The sequence below is a fragment of the Eriocheir sinensis genome, chromosome 36, assembly GCF_024679095.1.
Source record: "Eriocheir sinensis breed Jianghai 21 chromosome 36, ASM2467909v1, whole genome shotgun sequence".
Taxonomy (NCBI): Eukaryota; Metazoa; Arthropoda; class Malacostraca; order Decapoda; family Varunidae; genus Eriocheir; species Eriocheir sinensis.
This window is the reverse complement of record NC_066544.1, coordinates 16,602,885-16,616,602: the sequence shown is the minus strand read 5'-3', so window position 1 is coordinate 16,616,602 and position 13,718 is coordinate 16,602,885. Positions and strand designations below refer to the sequence as shown.

Sequence of the window (13,718 nt, the reverse complement as noted above, 5' to 3'; positions counted from 1 at the left end):
TATAATTTCAAACTTCATTGTCCATTTTCCTCATTAATTTTTGCTTCTAACAATTTTCACTGCCTAAAAATATATTATCAATATTTTTTATTTCTTTTTTAAGCTCTAAAACTTAGTACGCTACATAAAAACAGGATATCATATTATAATTTTAACCTTCATATACCATTTTTCTTATTAATTTCTGCTTCTAATGAAAAATATATTATCTTTGACATTTTGTCCTTTTTTAAGCTCTTCTCGCCTTCCCTCCGCGAGGCGTCTCGTGAAAGTTTCAGCTGCGTATATATATATATATATATATATATATATATATATATATATATATATATATATATATATATATATATATATATATATATATATATATATATATATATATATATATATATATATATATATATATATATATATATATAAATTATGCTGCCTAGTTTATTGTAATTGATGTAGAATGATAAAATGTGTTTGTTTATAAGTTCATCTGACTAAAGGACAAAGTTCATTCCTACTGGAGAGGTAATTCAAAATAATATAATATCGAATAGCCTAATCTCGCTCGTGCCGACATCATGAAAAGTAGCTTTATGCATAGTTCATTCTTTTACAGACTATCCATTACTAACAATCTTTAAGGATTCGAATGATGAAGTTTAATTATTGAGGATGTTTACCTATTAAAAATATACCGTTATAATTATTATAAATGCACAGTGATGGAACAAAATAAAGGGTGTGTGAAAAGCCGCCCGGGTGGCTCATGGCAGTCTATTAGCCAAGCCACCCGGGCGGCTCCGGCACTATAAGGGTTAATAGTGATATTATGACATTTTTCAACCGCTTCTCCCTCCTTCTCCTCTTCCACACTCCTTTTCCTCCTCCTCCTCCTCCTCCTTTTTCCCGTTTCCCCTTCCCGTCCACCTCCGGTACGGGTGCTGCCGTGTGGGTCTTGCGGGGTTACTGGAGTGGGGCGGGGCGGCCCAAGGGGTTGAGGGATACATAGGTTCCTTTGGTTTGTGTAGGTCAGTGGTTGCGGTGGTGGCGGCTGTGGCACGGCGGCGCCAGGCGGGTGTTGCCCAGCCGTGTTGTGCCCTGGGCTGTGGCGGCGGGCGTGGCGGCGCCGCAGGTGGTGTCCCTGGCATGCGGGCGGCTGTTCATCGCTCAGCCGTTACCGTTACAGCCACGCGCGGCGCCTGAGGCGGGTGGCGGCGAGGGCGAGCCGCTGGCCGCCAGGTGGGTGAGGGCGTGGGTGAGGTGCGTGAACATTAGCCGCGCCGCTGCCCCGCTCATCTTGTTGGGGAAGTAGTCGAGGCTGAGGCTGAGGCGGCCGTCCAGCGTGTGGCAGTTGACGAAGCACAGGCTGCCCAGCAGCTCGTTGGACACCGTCCGCAACACGCCGCTCAGCTGCACCGGGGCGTCCTCTGCATCCTCGGCGGGGCCCAGCAGGCGCCGCAGGTCCCCCATGTTGGAGTAGCCGATGTGGCTGTAGTTGAAGCTAGGGAGGCCCAGCCAGGCCAGCAGCACGTTGATGGGCACGATGCCGGACACCAGCCAGATGAGCGCGCCGGAGCGCAGCGGCGCGCGGCGCTGCTCCAGGTTGTGGTCCAACCTTGCCTGCATGGCGCGGGCCAGCGGCCAGAACGCCTCAGGGTCGTCGTGCACGGCGTGGCGCTGCAGCATCACCACGGCCATGGAGCCCGTGGCCTCCGTCTGCTCCTTGTGGAAGCGGCGGAGGTTCACGACCTGCTCCTGGATCACCTCCAGGGACTCTTGGCGGCGGCCGGCGAAGTGCTGCGTCGTGCGTTTCATCGCCAGGCTCGCCGCCGTTGTGATGCACGAGTGTACACGGACGCCGGCGCCGCGGCACTGCTTCAGGAGCTGCTGCGTCGCCTCCTCCGATAAGTCGTGGTGGAGGAGCTTCGTCACGAACTGGCGCGAGTCATGGGGCGGCAGGAGGCTGGTGAGGGAGTGGCTGCTGACGGCGGTGGTTATGGCGGTGCGGGTGGCGGCGAGCACGAAGGTGAAGGTCGCTATCCAGCCGCGCGGCGTGGCGGTGCGTGCCGTGAGGGAGTGCATGAGGGGGCGGGCGGGCACGATGGGGTCACGACCCGTGGCGGCGGCGTTGAGGGTGTGCAGCAGGTCCTTGATCACCAGGATGTTGGTGGTGCCGTCAGACACCGCGTGGTGGAACGAGAACACGAGGGCGGCGCGGTGCTGGCCGGGGCGCTGCGGCGGCAGCGGCACCAGACGCACGCGCCACAGCGGCCCCGCGGCCATGTCGTAGGTGGCGGCCAGCTGCTGCTCGCACACCGCCTCGGGGTCGCCCTCCACCACGGCCAGGTCCACCTCGACGCGCGGCATGCGGCGGAACCACGGCCACAGCCACCGCCACGCCACGGCCAGGCGCAGCACCTCCACGCGTCTGGGGAAAGAGGGGGTAAGGGGGGCATGGCACAACACACACACACACACACACACACACACACACACCGCTAATCACAAAATTACATATACTTTAGAAAAGATACATTGTTTTTGTGTTCTGTGGGATGTAGGGGCGTGATGTGTGTGTGTGTGTGTGTGTGTGTGTGTGTGTGTGTGTGTGTGTGTGTGTGTATCCGCGCTCGGTGGTACTCACTGTGCGATGTGCGTGAAGGCTTTGTGGACCTGCTCCTGCGTAATGGGCCGCGGAGAGGTCAGCCACAGCACCTGCGCCATGTTGAAGGAGCCGAAGAGCGCCCCGACGGCACTCACCACCTCCGCCAGGCTGCTGAGGGGCCGCACCCACGCGCCCTCCGCCTGCCCCTTGTGGCGGGGGGCGCGGCGCAGGGCGAGGGTCACCTGGGGGAGGACGGAAGGAGTTATTGAGGAGGGAGAAGGAGAGAAGGAGAGAGGAAGGGAAGGAAGGACGTTCTAGGAGGAAAAGAAGATAAGGAGAAAGAGAGCAAGAGGAGGAACAGTGGCGAAAGCTCTCACATTTCTTAACGAGGAGGAAGAGGAAGAAGACGATAAGGCGCAAGAGGAGGAGACCAAGGATGATGAAAATTGCTGTAACTCAAAGTCTAACACAGGAGAAGAAGAGGAAGATGAAGAAGAGGAAAAGAGTAACAGGAGGAGAACTAGAAGAGGAGAAAAATTGCTAAAACCACCAAAATCTTACCCAGCAGAAGAAAGAAGAAAAGAAGCAGATCAAAGAAAGAGAAGGAGAATTAGGATACGAACACTAAGAAGGAGGAGGAGGAGGAGGAGGAGGAGGAAGGGGGAGAGTATGATAAAGAGGAAGAGAAGGGGAACCAAGAGGTGGAAAATATATATATAAGAAAAAACATCAAATTCTTACCGAACAAAGCGCCGCGCATATTAACAACGGCAGGAGGGCGGAGGAGGCTTGGTCAATGAACGGAAAGTCGAAGGCGGGAGGAGTGTCGTTGTGGGCGTGTACGTGGGCGTGTGGGTGGGTGTAGGCGTGCTTGTGGGGGGAGAGGGCATCTGGGAGGCTGTGGGCGTTTGTACGAGTGTGGGCGTGGGGTGGGAGGGCGTGCGAGAGAAAGGGAATGTCATGTTTGAGGGAAGAACATACGAGGAGAGTTGAGTTTTCTTCCATCTTGATCTGTGTGTGTGTGTGTGTGTGTGTGTGTGTGTGTGAGTTTAGGTCACCGATTCACGCATACACACACAAATTTGCATACGATAGACCCATTATCGTTAACTCAGAATGAATGTAAGGAAGGAAGGCAGGGAGGGAGAACTTCATTAACCAGCTCAGGAAGGAAGGAAGGAAGGATGACGTGAAGGAGTGAAGGAGGGAGGGATTGAGTCTGTTATGGGCTGCCTCACCTCCGGCCTCTACTTATATACCTCTCCATCCCTCCATACCTCCCTCCCTCCGCCCATCCATCCTTCCTTACCTCCTCAAAAACTCCTGACCGTAGACCTGAAGGAATTCGCACGCATCCTTCAGGGGCTTGTTTAGCCTTCCTGTGATGGGACTCGTCTTCATTCCTGATCCTATTCTTTTATATTCCTGGATTCCTATTTCTGTTATTACTCTCTTCCTCCTCCTCCTCGTCGTCGTCGTCCTCCTCCTCCTCCTCCTCCTCCTCCTCCTCATTATCATCATCATACTACTACTGCTACTACTGCTACTACTGCTACTACTACTACTACTACTACTACTACTACTACTACTACTACTACTACTACTACTATTACTATTACTTCTACGTTTTTACAGCAAAGGAAACAGCTCAGGGGCAACAAAAAATAAAAGGTACTGATAAAAAGTCCGCTATGTCAACTAGTTCTACTATTACTACTACTACTACTACTACTACTACTACTACTACTACTACAACTACTACTACTACACGATTAAGAATGAAAGAAAAGCTTGAATCATCTGAAAATAGAAAAGGAGGAGGAGGAGGAGGGGGTGGAGGAGTAACTGTAGTGTTTAGTGGGGAGAGAAAAGGGGAGAGAGGGGAGAAAGAAAGGGTGGAGGGGGGAGGCAATTCCGGATAGGTCTATGCCCCCGGAGCCTACGTAGACCTACCAGAAGTGAGCGAAAGGCCTCCTAAGTAAGAAAAAAAAAATAGAATTGACGCCACATTTGAATTGATTTTATGGTATTTAGAGAGAGAGAGAGAGAGAGAGATTAGATCGGCCTAGTTGAAGGTCATGCTTGGTCGTAATAATTCTTTGCACACACACACACACACACACACACACACACACACACACACACACACACACACACACCTCTCCCCTTCCCCTTCATCCCCGTCTCCCCTTTCATCAAGAAACCTACTTCAAGAAACACTACTTAGCAAGTTATTTTTTGTGACATGAAGTGATATCATGATGACAGTCTGACAGACAGTGAGTGGAGTGCGTGTGTGGTGCCGGGAGGACACAGATCGCGGAGTGAGTCGCCGCCGCGGCCTTCCATCAAGTCCCCGCTGACGCCCCGAGGTCTCCCCAGGCTCACCAGCCCGCCCATCCTGCTGTTGAAGTCTGGTCAGGTGCAGTACAGTGGAGGTTTCGTCACTCAGGTGGGGGCAATGTGCAGGCTGCTCACCACCAAGGCTGTGCAGTCGATTCCCAGGAACAGCTCCGAGTCTTCACATCTGTCTCGCCACCTGTATTGGATTAGCGGTCCACCTATAAGCCCCTTTCTGAGTGACCATCGATACCGCCTCTACCTGCTCTCCGGCCACCTGCTGCTACCTGACCCAGCATTTTGACCTGGGGATGACCTCGGATTAACACCTACTCGCCTTCCAGAAGAGAATTGCCTTCCCGCCTCATCGCTCTACCACACCGTACTCCACCACCTCCTCACCACTCAAGCATCACCACAACGTTCCCTCCGTTACTGTAAATTACCTACCCCCACACCCCTTTCATACTGTATTTTTTTTATATAGTTACACTTTGTAATTTTAATATGTACATTTTCAGCCTAACGGCTGCCATCTGCGAAATAAACCGATTATTATTATTATTATTATTACACACACACACACACACACACACACACACACACACCATACGAACACATACATTTGTTCTATTCATTGTCCTCCTCCTCCTCCTCCTCCTCCTTCTCCTTCTCCTTCTCCTCCTCCTCCTCCTCCTCCTCTTCCTCCTCCTCCTCCTCTTCCTCCTCCTCCTGTCATAGTAGGTAATAGCAAAAGTGGCAGTGGCAGTATAGACATATATGGGAGAAAGGAGGAGGAGGAGGAGGAAGAGGAGGAGGTAGAAGGGGAAGGAAGAAGGGGGGAAGGGGGAGGGAGGGGACGGGGGGGGGGTAAGGAGGGTGTGTATACTAGGTGAAAGTGAAATGTCCACTTAACAAGGAAAGTGATAAAGAGTTTCGTTTGTCATATTCTCTCTCAAAGGATAAAGTCGTTTTCTTGTTTTCTTCATTTTTTTTCTTCTTCTGCAGTCATGTTTTTTTTTTTTTTCGTGTTTCTTCTCTTTCATTCACTCGCTAACTCCTGCGTGTGATTCTTGTTGCTTTCTTTCTTTTTTGTCATTGTTTGTCTTGGTTCTATATTTCTTTCTTTTATTTTCTCTTCCTTCTTTCGTTCGTTCGTTCCTTCCTTCCCTCCGTTCATCAGTTCTTCCTTCCTTCCTTCCTTTCGTCAGTTATTTCTTCCTTCCTTCCCTGCCTCCTTCCTTCCTTCCTTCCTTCCTTTATTCTTGCTTCTAATCCTTTCTTTTCCTTCCTTTCCTATTTATTGCATTTATTAATTTTGTATTGTGTCTGTTGTTCGCCTCTTTCTGCCAATCTGTCTTTCCTTCTTACTACATGAGTATAATTTTCTTTCTTGTTTTTTTTCTTAACCTTCATGTCATATATATTTTTTATCGAGTACCACAAAAAAACAATAAAAGAAAAGAACGAGCAAGGGCGATTTTTTTCTCGTTAGTCTTTATTTTTCATCTCCTCTCCTCCTCCTCCTCCTCCTCCTCCTCCTCCTCCTCTTCTTCGTTCTCCCTCATGTTCTTGTTCTCCTCCTCCTCGTCCTCCTTGTATTCCTCCTCCTCCTCCTCCTTCAGTTTATTGTTCTCATTTTTCTCCTTCTCCTCTTCCTTTTCCTCATCATTTTGTATTTTCCATAATTATCCTTCTTTTCTTCGTCTCTTCCTCATCTATCATCGGTTTTTTTTTTATCTCCACGTCTTTTTTTTTGTTGTTATTTTGGGGTTTTTGTCTTGTCCTCTTTTCCTGTGCTTTTCTTTCCTCTTTTCCTCAAGCTATACCTGCCTTTCCTCCTCCTCCTCATCATCATCATCCCCTACTCCTCCTCTTCCTCACCTACCCTATTTTTCCTCCCAATTTTTCCTCTTTTCCTCAAGGTATACTTGCATTTCCTCCTCCTCATCTACTTCTACTTTTCCTCCTCCTTCTCTTCTTCTTCCTCCTCCTCTATACTTTATTCCCTCTATCCCATACCTTGTTAAACCTACCCTATTTTTCTCCCAATTTTTCCTCTTTTCCTCCTCATCTACTTCTACTTTTCCTCCTCCTTCTCTTCTTCTTCCTCCTCCTCCATACTTTATTCCCTTCACCCCATACCTTGTTAAACCTACCCTATTTTTCCTCCTCTCCTCCGTTTCTTGCTCCACTTCTTACTCTGTCAACCGTTTTTTCCCCTCTCGTTTCTTGCCCGTTTCTCTGCTTCAATGTCAGTCTTTTTTCTCCCCTTGTGTCCATCGTCTTGCTCCACGCCTCGTCAGCTTTCGTCATCGGTACTCTGGCAGGTTAGACTCACTCAGGGCCACAACCCAAAATATTCAGCGTCTCTAACCGGCACAAAGTACTTTATTTAGCTAGAAAAAGTATTTATATGGTAAAGATTGTATGAGGGAAGGATTGTAGGACATCTTCGGCTTGGGGTGAGGGAGAACCTTAAGTCTCGAACCCAAAATGCTTTCAGATCACAACCCAAAATATTCAACTTCTATAACCAGCAGAAAGTACTTTATTTAGGTAGAGAAAGTCTTTATTTGGTACAGATAGTAAGAGGGAAGGATTGTAGGACCCCCTCGGCTTGGGGTGAGGGAGAACCGTAAGTCTCGACCTCAAAATGCTTTCAGATCACAACCCAAGACATTCAACTTGTCCAACCGGCAGAAAGTACTTTATTTAGGTAGAAAAAGTATTTATATGGTACAGATTAGAGGGAAGGATTGTAGGACCCCCTCGGCTTGGGGTGAGGGAAAACCTTAAGTCTCGACCCCAAAATGCTTTCAGATCACGACCCAAGATATTCAACTTCTCTAACCGGCAAGAAGTACTTTATTTAGGTAGAAAAGTCTTTATTTGGTACAGAAGAGGGAAGGATTGTAGGACCCCTTCGGCTTGGGGTGAGGAAGAACCTTAAGTCTCGACCCCAAAATGCTTTAAGGACACAACCCAAGACATTCAATTTCTCCAACCGTCAGGAAGTACTTTATTTAGGCAGGGAAAAAAAAAAAAAAAAAAGAATATATATATATATATATATATATATATATATATATATATATATATATATATATATATATATATATTACTGATAGAAAGAGGGAAGGGTTATATATACTTCTCTAATATGGTTTTCTCTATCGCTAAGAAAATGTAAGTGTAAGAAAAACGAATATATTAATAATAGAATGGTATGGTTGGTTATAGTGATCTTATATTATAGTACATTGTTACACTACATTACATACATTACAATAGGTACAGTTTGTTTATATAGGTCTTTACTTAATGGGTTAAATAACTATACACTGGGGATGCTGCGTTGTATAAATTGTTTCGTTTTCTATATTGTTGTTACATATTTTATCTCGTCTTTCTCCTTCTTCATCTTTCTTTCATTATTTTTTGTTCTTGTTCTCCTGTTTAATTACATATCTCATCTCGCTTTTCTCCTTTTTCATCTTTTATTTATTATTTTCCTTCTTAGTGTTCTTTTTAGTTACAAATTTCATCTCGTCTTTCTCCTTCTTTATCTTTTCGCCATTCTTTTTCTTTTTATCTTTTATTTCGTCTCGTCTTTCCTCTTCATCATTTTCCCATTCTTCTTCTTCTTCTCCTCTTTATTTCGCATCACCCATAGGTACCGCCATTAGGTAACCTTCGTGGGACCGGTCTAGGAGGCTTGCGCACACATTTCTTTTTGATCACTGAAGGGGGTTGGCCTAGTGCCCGTAGCATGGCGAAGGGCGGAACTCTTGCTCTACACCGTTTTGAAGGCTTACGCTGTCTTAGGATATAGCGGGTAGTGTACTTTCTTCTATGCGGGTGTGACGGGAAGGGTGAACCGGCTGCAGGGTGGCTGGGTAAGGCGTGTTTTTGGTAGAAGGACTTAGCGTATCCACATAGCAAGTCCAGAAGGCTGTCATTGGTCTTCTTTATGTGGTCGAGTAAAGCTGTTATGCCATCGCGAAAGTTAGGGTGGGTGCTGTCTGCTGCCTGGCTCTCGTCGTGTGATTGTGGTGGTGGTTGTGGTGGTTGTGGTGGTTGTGGTATGATGTCTGCTGCCGCCTTTTCAACTTGTTCTTCTTGTTGTGGTTTGGTACAGTTCGAAGCCTGATCTTTCTCTTCTTGTAGTTGTGGATCGCTGTCTGACGCCTCTTCATCGTGTTCTTGTGGTGGCTTGGTACAGTTCGAAGTCTGATCTTTCTCTTCTTCTAGTTGCGGTTCGCTGTCTGACGCCTCTTCATCGTGTTCTTGTGGTGGCTTGGTGCAGTTCGAAGTCTGATCTTTCTCTTCTTCTAGTTGTGGTTCGCTGTCTGACGCCTCTTCATCGTGTTCTTGTGGTGGCTTGGTGCAGTTCTTGGGTTTGTGTTCTTCTGGTGGTTTGGTGCAGTTCGAAGTCTCATCCCTTTGTTCTTCTAGTTGCGGTTCATCGTCTGACGCCTTTTCATCGTGTTCTTGTGGTGGCTTGGTGCAGTTCTTGGGTTTGTGTTCTTCTGGTGATTTGGTGCAGTTCGAAGTCTCATCTCTTTGTTTTTCTTGTGGTTTGGTGCAGTTGGAAGTCTCATCCCTTTGTTCTTCTAGTTGCGGTTCATCGTCTGACGCCTCTTCATCGTGTTCTTGTGGTGGCTTGGTGCAGTTCTTGGGTTTGTGTTCTTCTGGTGATTTGGTGCAGTTCGAAGTCTCATCTCTTTGTTTTTCTTGTGGTTTGGTGCAGTTGGAAGTCTCGTCCCTTTGTTCTTCTGGTTGTGGCTCGCTGTCTGCCGCCTTGTCATCTGCTTCTATTTTGGTGCAGTTTGTGGCTTTGTCCATTTGTTTTTCTGGTTGTGGTTCGCTGTCTGCCGCCTTGTCATCTGCTTCTATTTTGGTGCAGTTTGCGGCTTTGTCCATCTGTTCTTCATGTTCTTCTTTGGTGCAGTCTGCCGCCTCGTCTTTCTGTTTTTCGTGTTCTTCTTTAGTGCAATTTGTGGTTTCGTCTTTCTGTTCTTCGTGTTCTTTAATGCAGTCTGCCGCCTCGTCTTTCTGTTCTTTGTGTTCTTCTTTAGTGCAATTTGTGGTTTCGTCTTTCTGTTCTTCGTGTTCTTTAATGCAGTCTGCCGCCTCGTCTTTCTGTTTTTCGTGTTCTTCTTTAGTGCAATTTGTGGTTTCGTCTTTCTGTTCTTCGTGTTCTTTAATGCAGTCTGCCGCCTCGTCTTTCTGTTCTTTGTGTTCTTCTTTAGTGCAGTTTTTAGTCTCTTTCTCTTGTTCTTGTTGTTGTAGGTCGCTGTCCGTCGCCTCGTCATCTGCCTTTGGTTTGGGGCATGGTGGACATTTTTTCTCTTTTGGTTCTTCTTTCTCCTTTTTCTCCTTTTCCTCTTTCTCGTCCTCTTTCTTCTCATCCTGCTCCTTCTCCTTCTCCTTGTCCTCCTCCTCTTCCTCGTCCTCCTCCTTTTCCTCCTCTTCCTTTTCCTCTTCCTCGTCCTTTTCCTCGTCCTTCTCCTTTTCCTCCTCTTCCTCTTTCTCTTCCTCGTCCTTCTCCTTTTCCTCCTCTTCCTCTTCCTCCTCCTCCTCCTCCTCCTCCTCCTCCTCCTCCTCCTCCTCCTCCTCGTTCTCCTTGTCCTCGTCCTCCTCCTCCTCTTCCTCGTCGTCATCCTTGTCCTCGTCCTCCTTCTCCTCTTCCTCGTCGTCCTCCTTGTCCTCCTCCTCCTCCTCCTCCTCCTCCTCCTCCTCGTCGTCCTCCTTGTCCTCCTCCTCCTCTTCCTCCTCCTTCTTTTCTTTCTCTTCATCTGTCTTTCCCTTCTTATCTTTTTCCTTCTTCTTTGTCTTTTTCTCTTCTTCCTCCTCTTTTTCCTTTTTCACCTTCTTCCCTTTCTCCTTATTTCCTTTCTTTTCCTTCTTCTTTGTCTTTTTCTCTTCCTCCTCTTTTTCCTTTTTCACCTTCTTCCCTTTCTCCTTATTTCCTTTCTTTTCCTTCTTTTTCTTGTTCTTCTTTTTCTTCTCCTCCTTCTCCTCCTCTTCCATCTCCTTTTTTTCTTTCTTCTTCTTTTTCTCCTTCGCCTTCCCTTCCTTCTCTTTTTTCTCCTTCTTCTTGTCCTTCTTTTTCACCTTTTTCTTCGCCTCTTCCTCCTCTTCCTCGTCTTCCTCCTCGTCCTCCTCCTTCTCCTCCTCTTCCATCTCCTTTTTTTCTTTCTTTTTCTTTTTCTCCTTCGCCTTCTCTTCCTTCTCCTTTTTCTCCTTCTTTTTCTTCTTTTTCGCCTTTTTCTTCTTCTCCTCTTCCTCCTCTTCCTCGTCTTCCTCCTCGTCCTCCTCGTCCTCCTCCTCCTCCTTTTCTTCTTCCTTCTTTTTCTTCATCTTTTCCGTATTATTTTTCTTCTTATTCTTCTTTTTCTTCTTCTTCATCTCTTCTTCCTCCTCCTCTTCCTCTGCATCCCTCTTCTTCCTCCTATTATTTTCCTTCTCCTGCTTCTCATCTTCCCTCTTCTCCTCCTCCTCCTCCTTCTTGTTTTCTTTCTTCGTTTTCTTAATTTTCTTCTTCATTTCCTCATTTTTTTTCTTCGTAATTTTCGCATTATTTTTCTTCTCTTTTTTGTCTTCCTTTTTCCCTTCCTTCTCCTCTTTCTCTTCCTCTAATATTCTTTTCTTTCTTTCCTTTTCCTCCTCCTCCTCCTCCTCTTCCTTTATCTCTTCTTTTTCCTGCTCTGTCTTCTCCTTCATATTCTTTTTCTTCTTTACATCTTCCTCATTTTCTTCCTTCTCCTTCTGTACTTTCTTCTTCTTCTCCTTTTCCACTTCCGCCCCCTCCTCCTTTTCTTCCACCTCCACCTCCTCCTCCTCTTCATCATCCTCCACTTTGTATCCTCTCATTTCTTGCACCTTTTCTTCATCCATTCCACTATCCTCATGTTTGTCCTCTATGTCCTCTTCCTTTCTCTTATGCCTCCTCCTCCTTCTCCTCCTCCTTTCCTCACTTTCCTCCGCTTCTTCCCTCACACTGCGGGCCACTCCACGCTTCACCCTATCCTCCCCCACTTCTTCCATCCCCATCCTGAAGAAGTGGTCGAGGGAGGTCTTCGCTAGTTGGTCTTCGTCAGTAGGTCCAGTCACTCTTGTCTTGTGGTGTCTTCTTCTGGGTAAGAGTACAAGGGCGTCGCCTCCGCCTGATGGTTTGGGAAAGAAGGATGAGAAGGAGGGTGTTAGTGTTGGGGTTTGCGGGGAAGGAGGAAGAAGATTAGGAGGAGGGAGACATGAAGGAAAAGACGAAAAGGAAGGAGAAAAGGAGACTGAGAAAAGGAGAAAGAAGAGGTAGGAAAAAGAAGAAGAAGAAGGAGAAACAGAAGAAAGAAGGAGGAAAAGGAGAGAGAAAGAAGGAGAAGGAGAAAAGGAGAAAGAAAGGAGAGGGAGGAAAAGGAAAAAGAAGGAGATGGAGAAGAAGGAGGAGGAGGAGGAAGTGAAGGAGGAAAGAAGAAAAGGAAGAAAATCAGACTGAAGAAAAATGGAGGATTGAGGAAATGTGAAAAGGAATGAGAGAGAGAGAGAGAGAGAGAGAGAGAGAGAGAGAGAGAGAGAGAGAGAGAGAGAGAGAGAGAGAGAGAGAGAGAGAGAGAGCGAGAGAGAGTACCTTAACACATATTCCACATCTCTCAAAACTTACCATTCTCCATGTTCTGCCGATCCTCCACCTCCTCCCAGCTCCGCGGCGCCGCCTCCACCACCACTATCATCACCACCACCACCACCACCACCGCCGCCAGCCGCCTCCACCACCGCCACTCCCCACCCTGGAAAGAGAAAGCAGGCGGTGTCAATCACTCCGCTCCACTCCACTCCACTCCACTCCACCACTCCATTCCCTCATCACCACTTGTCTTGATTTTCTTCACTCCACCCGACTTCTTTTTTCCTTTTTTTCTTCGGTTTTCTTTGAGGGTTTTTCTTTTCCTCTTTTTGTTTTTCTTTTTTTTTATTGCTTTTGCGGTTTGCCATGATGCTAATATTGTGTTTTCTTGTTTGTTTGTTTGTTTGGGTTGGGTCAAGGTGTCTTCTTCCTCTTCTTCCTCTTCCTCCTCTTCCTCTTCTTCGTATTCTTCCTTCACACTTCATTTATTACACTTCACAAGAGAGAGAGAGAGAGAGAGAGAGAGAGAGAGAGAGAGAGAGAGAGAGAGCACCTACCATGTCCGGGTTATAAGAAAGGAAGGCAACAAATGAGACGGTTCGGCAGAGGAAGTGGAAGGAAACGCAATAAAGTAAAAAAAGATAGAAACGATAACAAAGTCTCCCTCCTTTCCTCCCTCTCCCTCCTCCTCCATCTTATCTCCCCTTCTTCTCCCTCTCCCTCCTCCTTCCTCCCTCCCTGCCTCCCCTCATGCTTCTCTTTCTTTTAGTATTTATTCATTATTATTTTGAGAGGTTTTATATATATTTTATTTATTTATCTATTTATTTTTGTTATCATTCTTACGGACAATGTAATAATTCATTGTAAAATATAACATAATTTATCATTTAAGAGGAAGGAAAAAAATATTGTAAGAAGAATGAGAAGACGATGAGGAGGAGCAGAATCAGGAGGAGGAGGAGGAGGAGGAGGAGGAGGAGGTACGAGCTATAAAAATGCTTTCTCAATGTGTTACCAAACTTTATACGTATCTTTTCTTATTGGTCGGCTTCAACATGACCTCCAAGACTGTTTCTTCGTGTGTGTGTGTGTGTGTGTGTGTGTGTGTGTGTGTGTGTGTGTGTGTGTGTGTGTGTGTTTCTTCTT

The 13,718-nt window shown here is 46.6% G+C and overlaps 2 protein-coding genes across 4 annotated transcripts; both read right to left on the bottom strand.

Moving 5' to 3' along the window:
* Window positions 1–427: 427 nt before the first annotated feature.
* Window positions 428–3,841, bottom strand: LOC127007934 (uncharacterized). The gene is made up of 3 exons (XM_050879453.1): window positions 3,341–3,841; window positions 2,639–2,841; window positions 428–2,422 (listed from the first exon to the last, which is right to left on the bottom strand). The coding sequence occupies exons 1-3, from the start codon at window positions 3,602–3,604 to the stop codon at window positions 1,162–1,164; spliced, it is 1,728 nt and encodes a 575-aa protein (XP_050735410.1). The 5' UTR covers window positions 3,605–3,841; the 3' UTR covers window positions 428–1,161.
* A 4,639-nt stretch (window positions 3,842–8,480) lies between these two features.
* On the bottom strand, window positions 8,481–13,155 carry LOC127007933 (golgin subfamily A member 6-like protein 22). Of its 3 annotated transcripts, none has more exons than XM_050879452.1 (4): window positions 13,127–13,155; window positions 12,606–12,732; window positions 10,076–12,111; window positions 8,481–9,988 (listed from the first exon to the last, which is right to left on the bottom strand). In XM_050879452.1, exons 1-4 carry the CDS (start codon window positions 13,127–13,129, stop codon window positions 8,606–8,608), a joined length of 3,549 nt encoding a protein of 1,182 aa, XP_050735409.1. In that variant the 5' UTR covers window positions 13,130–13,155; the 3' UTR covers window positions 8,481–8,605. The 3 variants fall into 3 exon arrangements, with proteins under 3 accessions (XP_050735409.1, XP_050735408.1, XP_050735407.1); XM_050879451.1 differs by having other exon boundaries at window positions 8,481–10,813; window positions 10,892–12,111; XM_050879450.1 differs by having other exon boundaries at window positions 8,481–12,111.
* Between the last annotated feature and the right edge of the window lie 563 nt (window positions 13,156–13,718).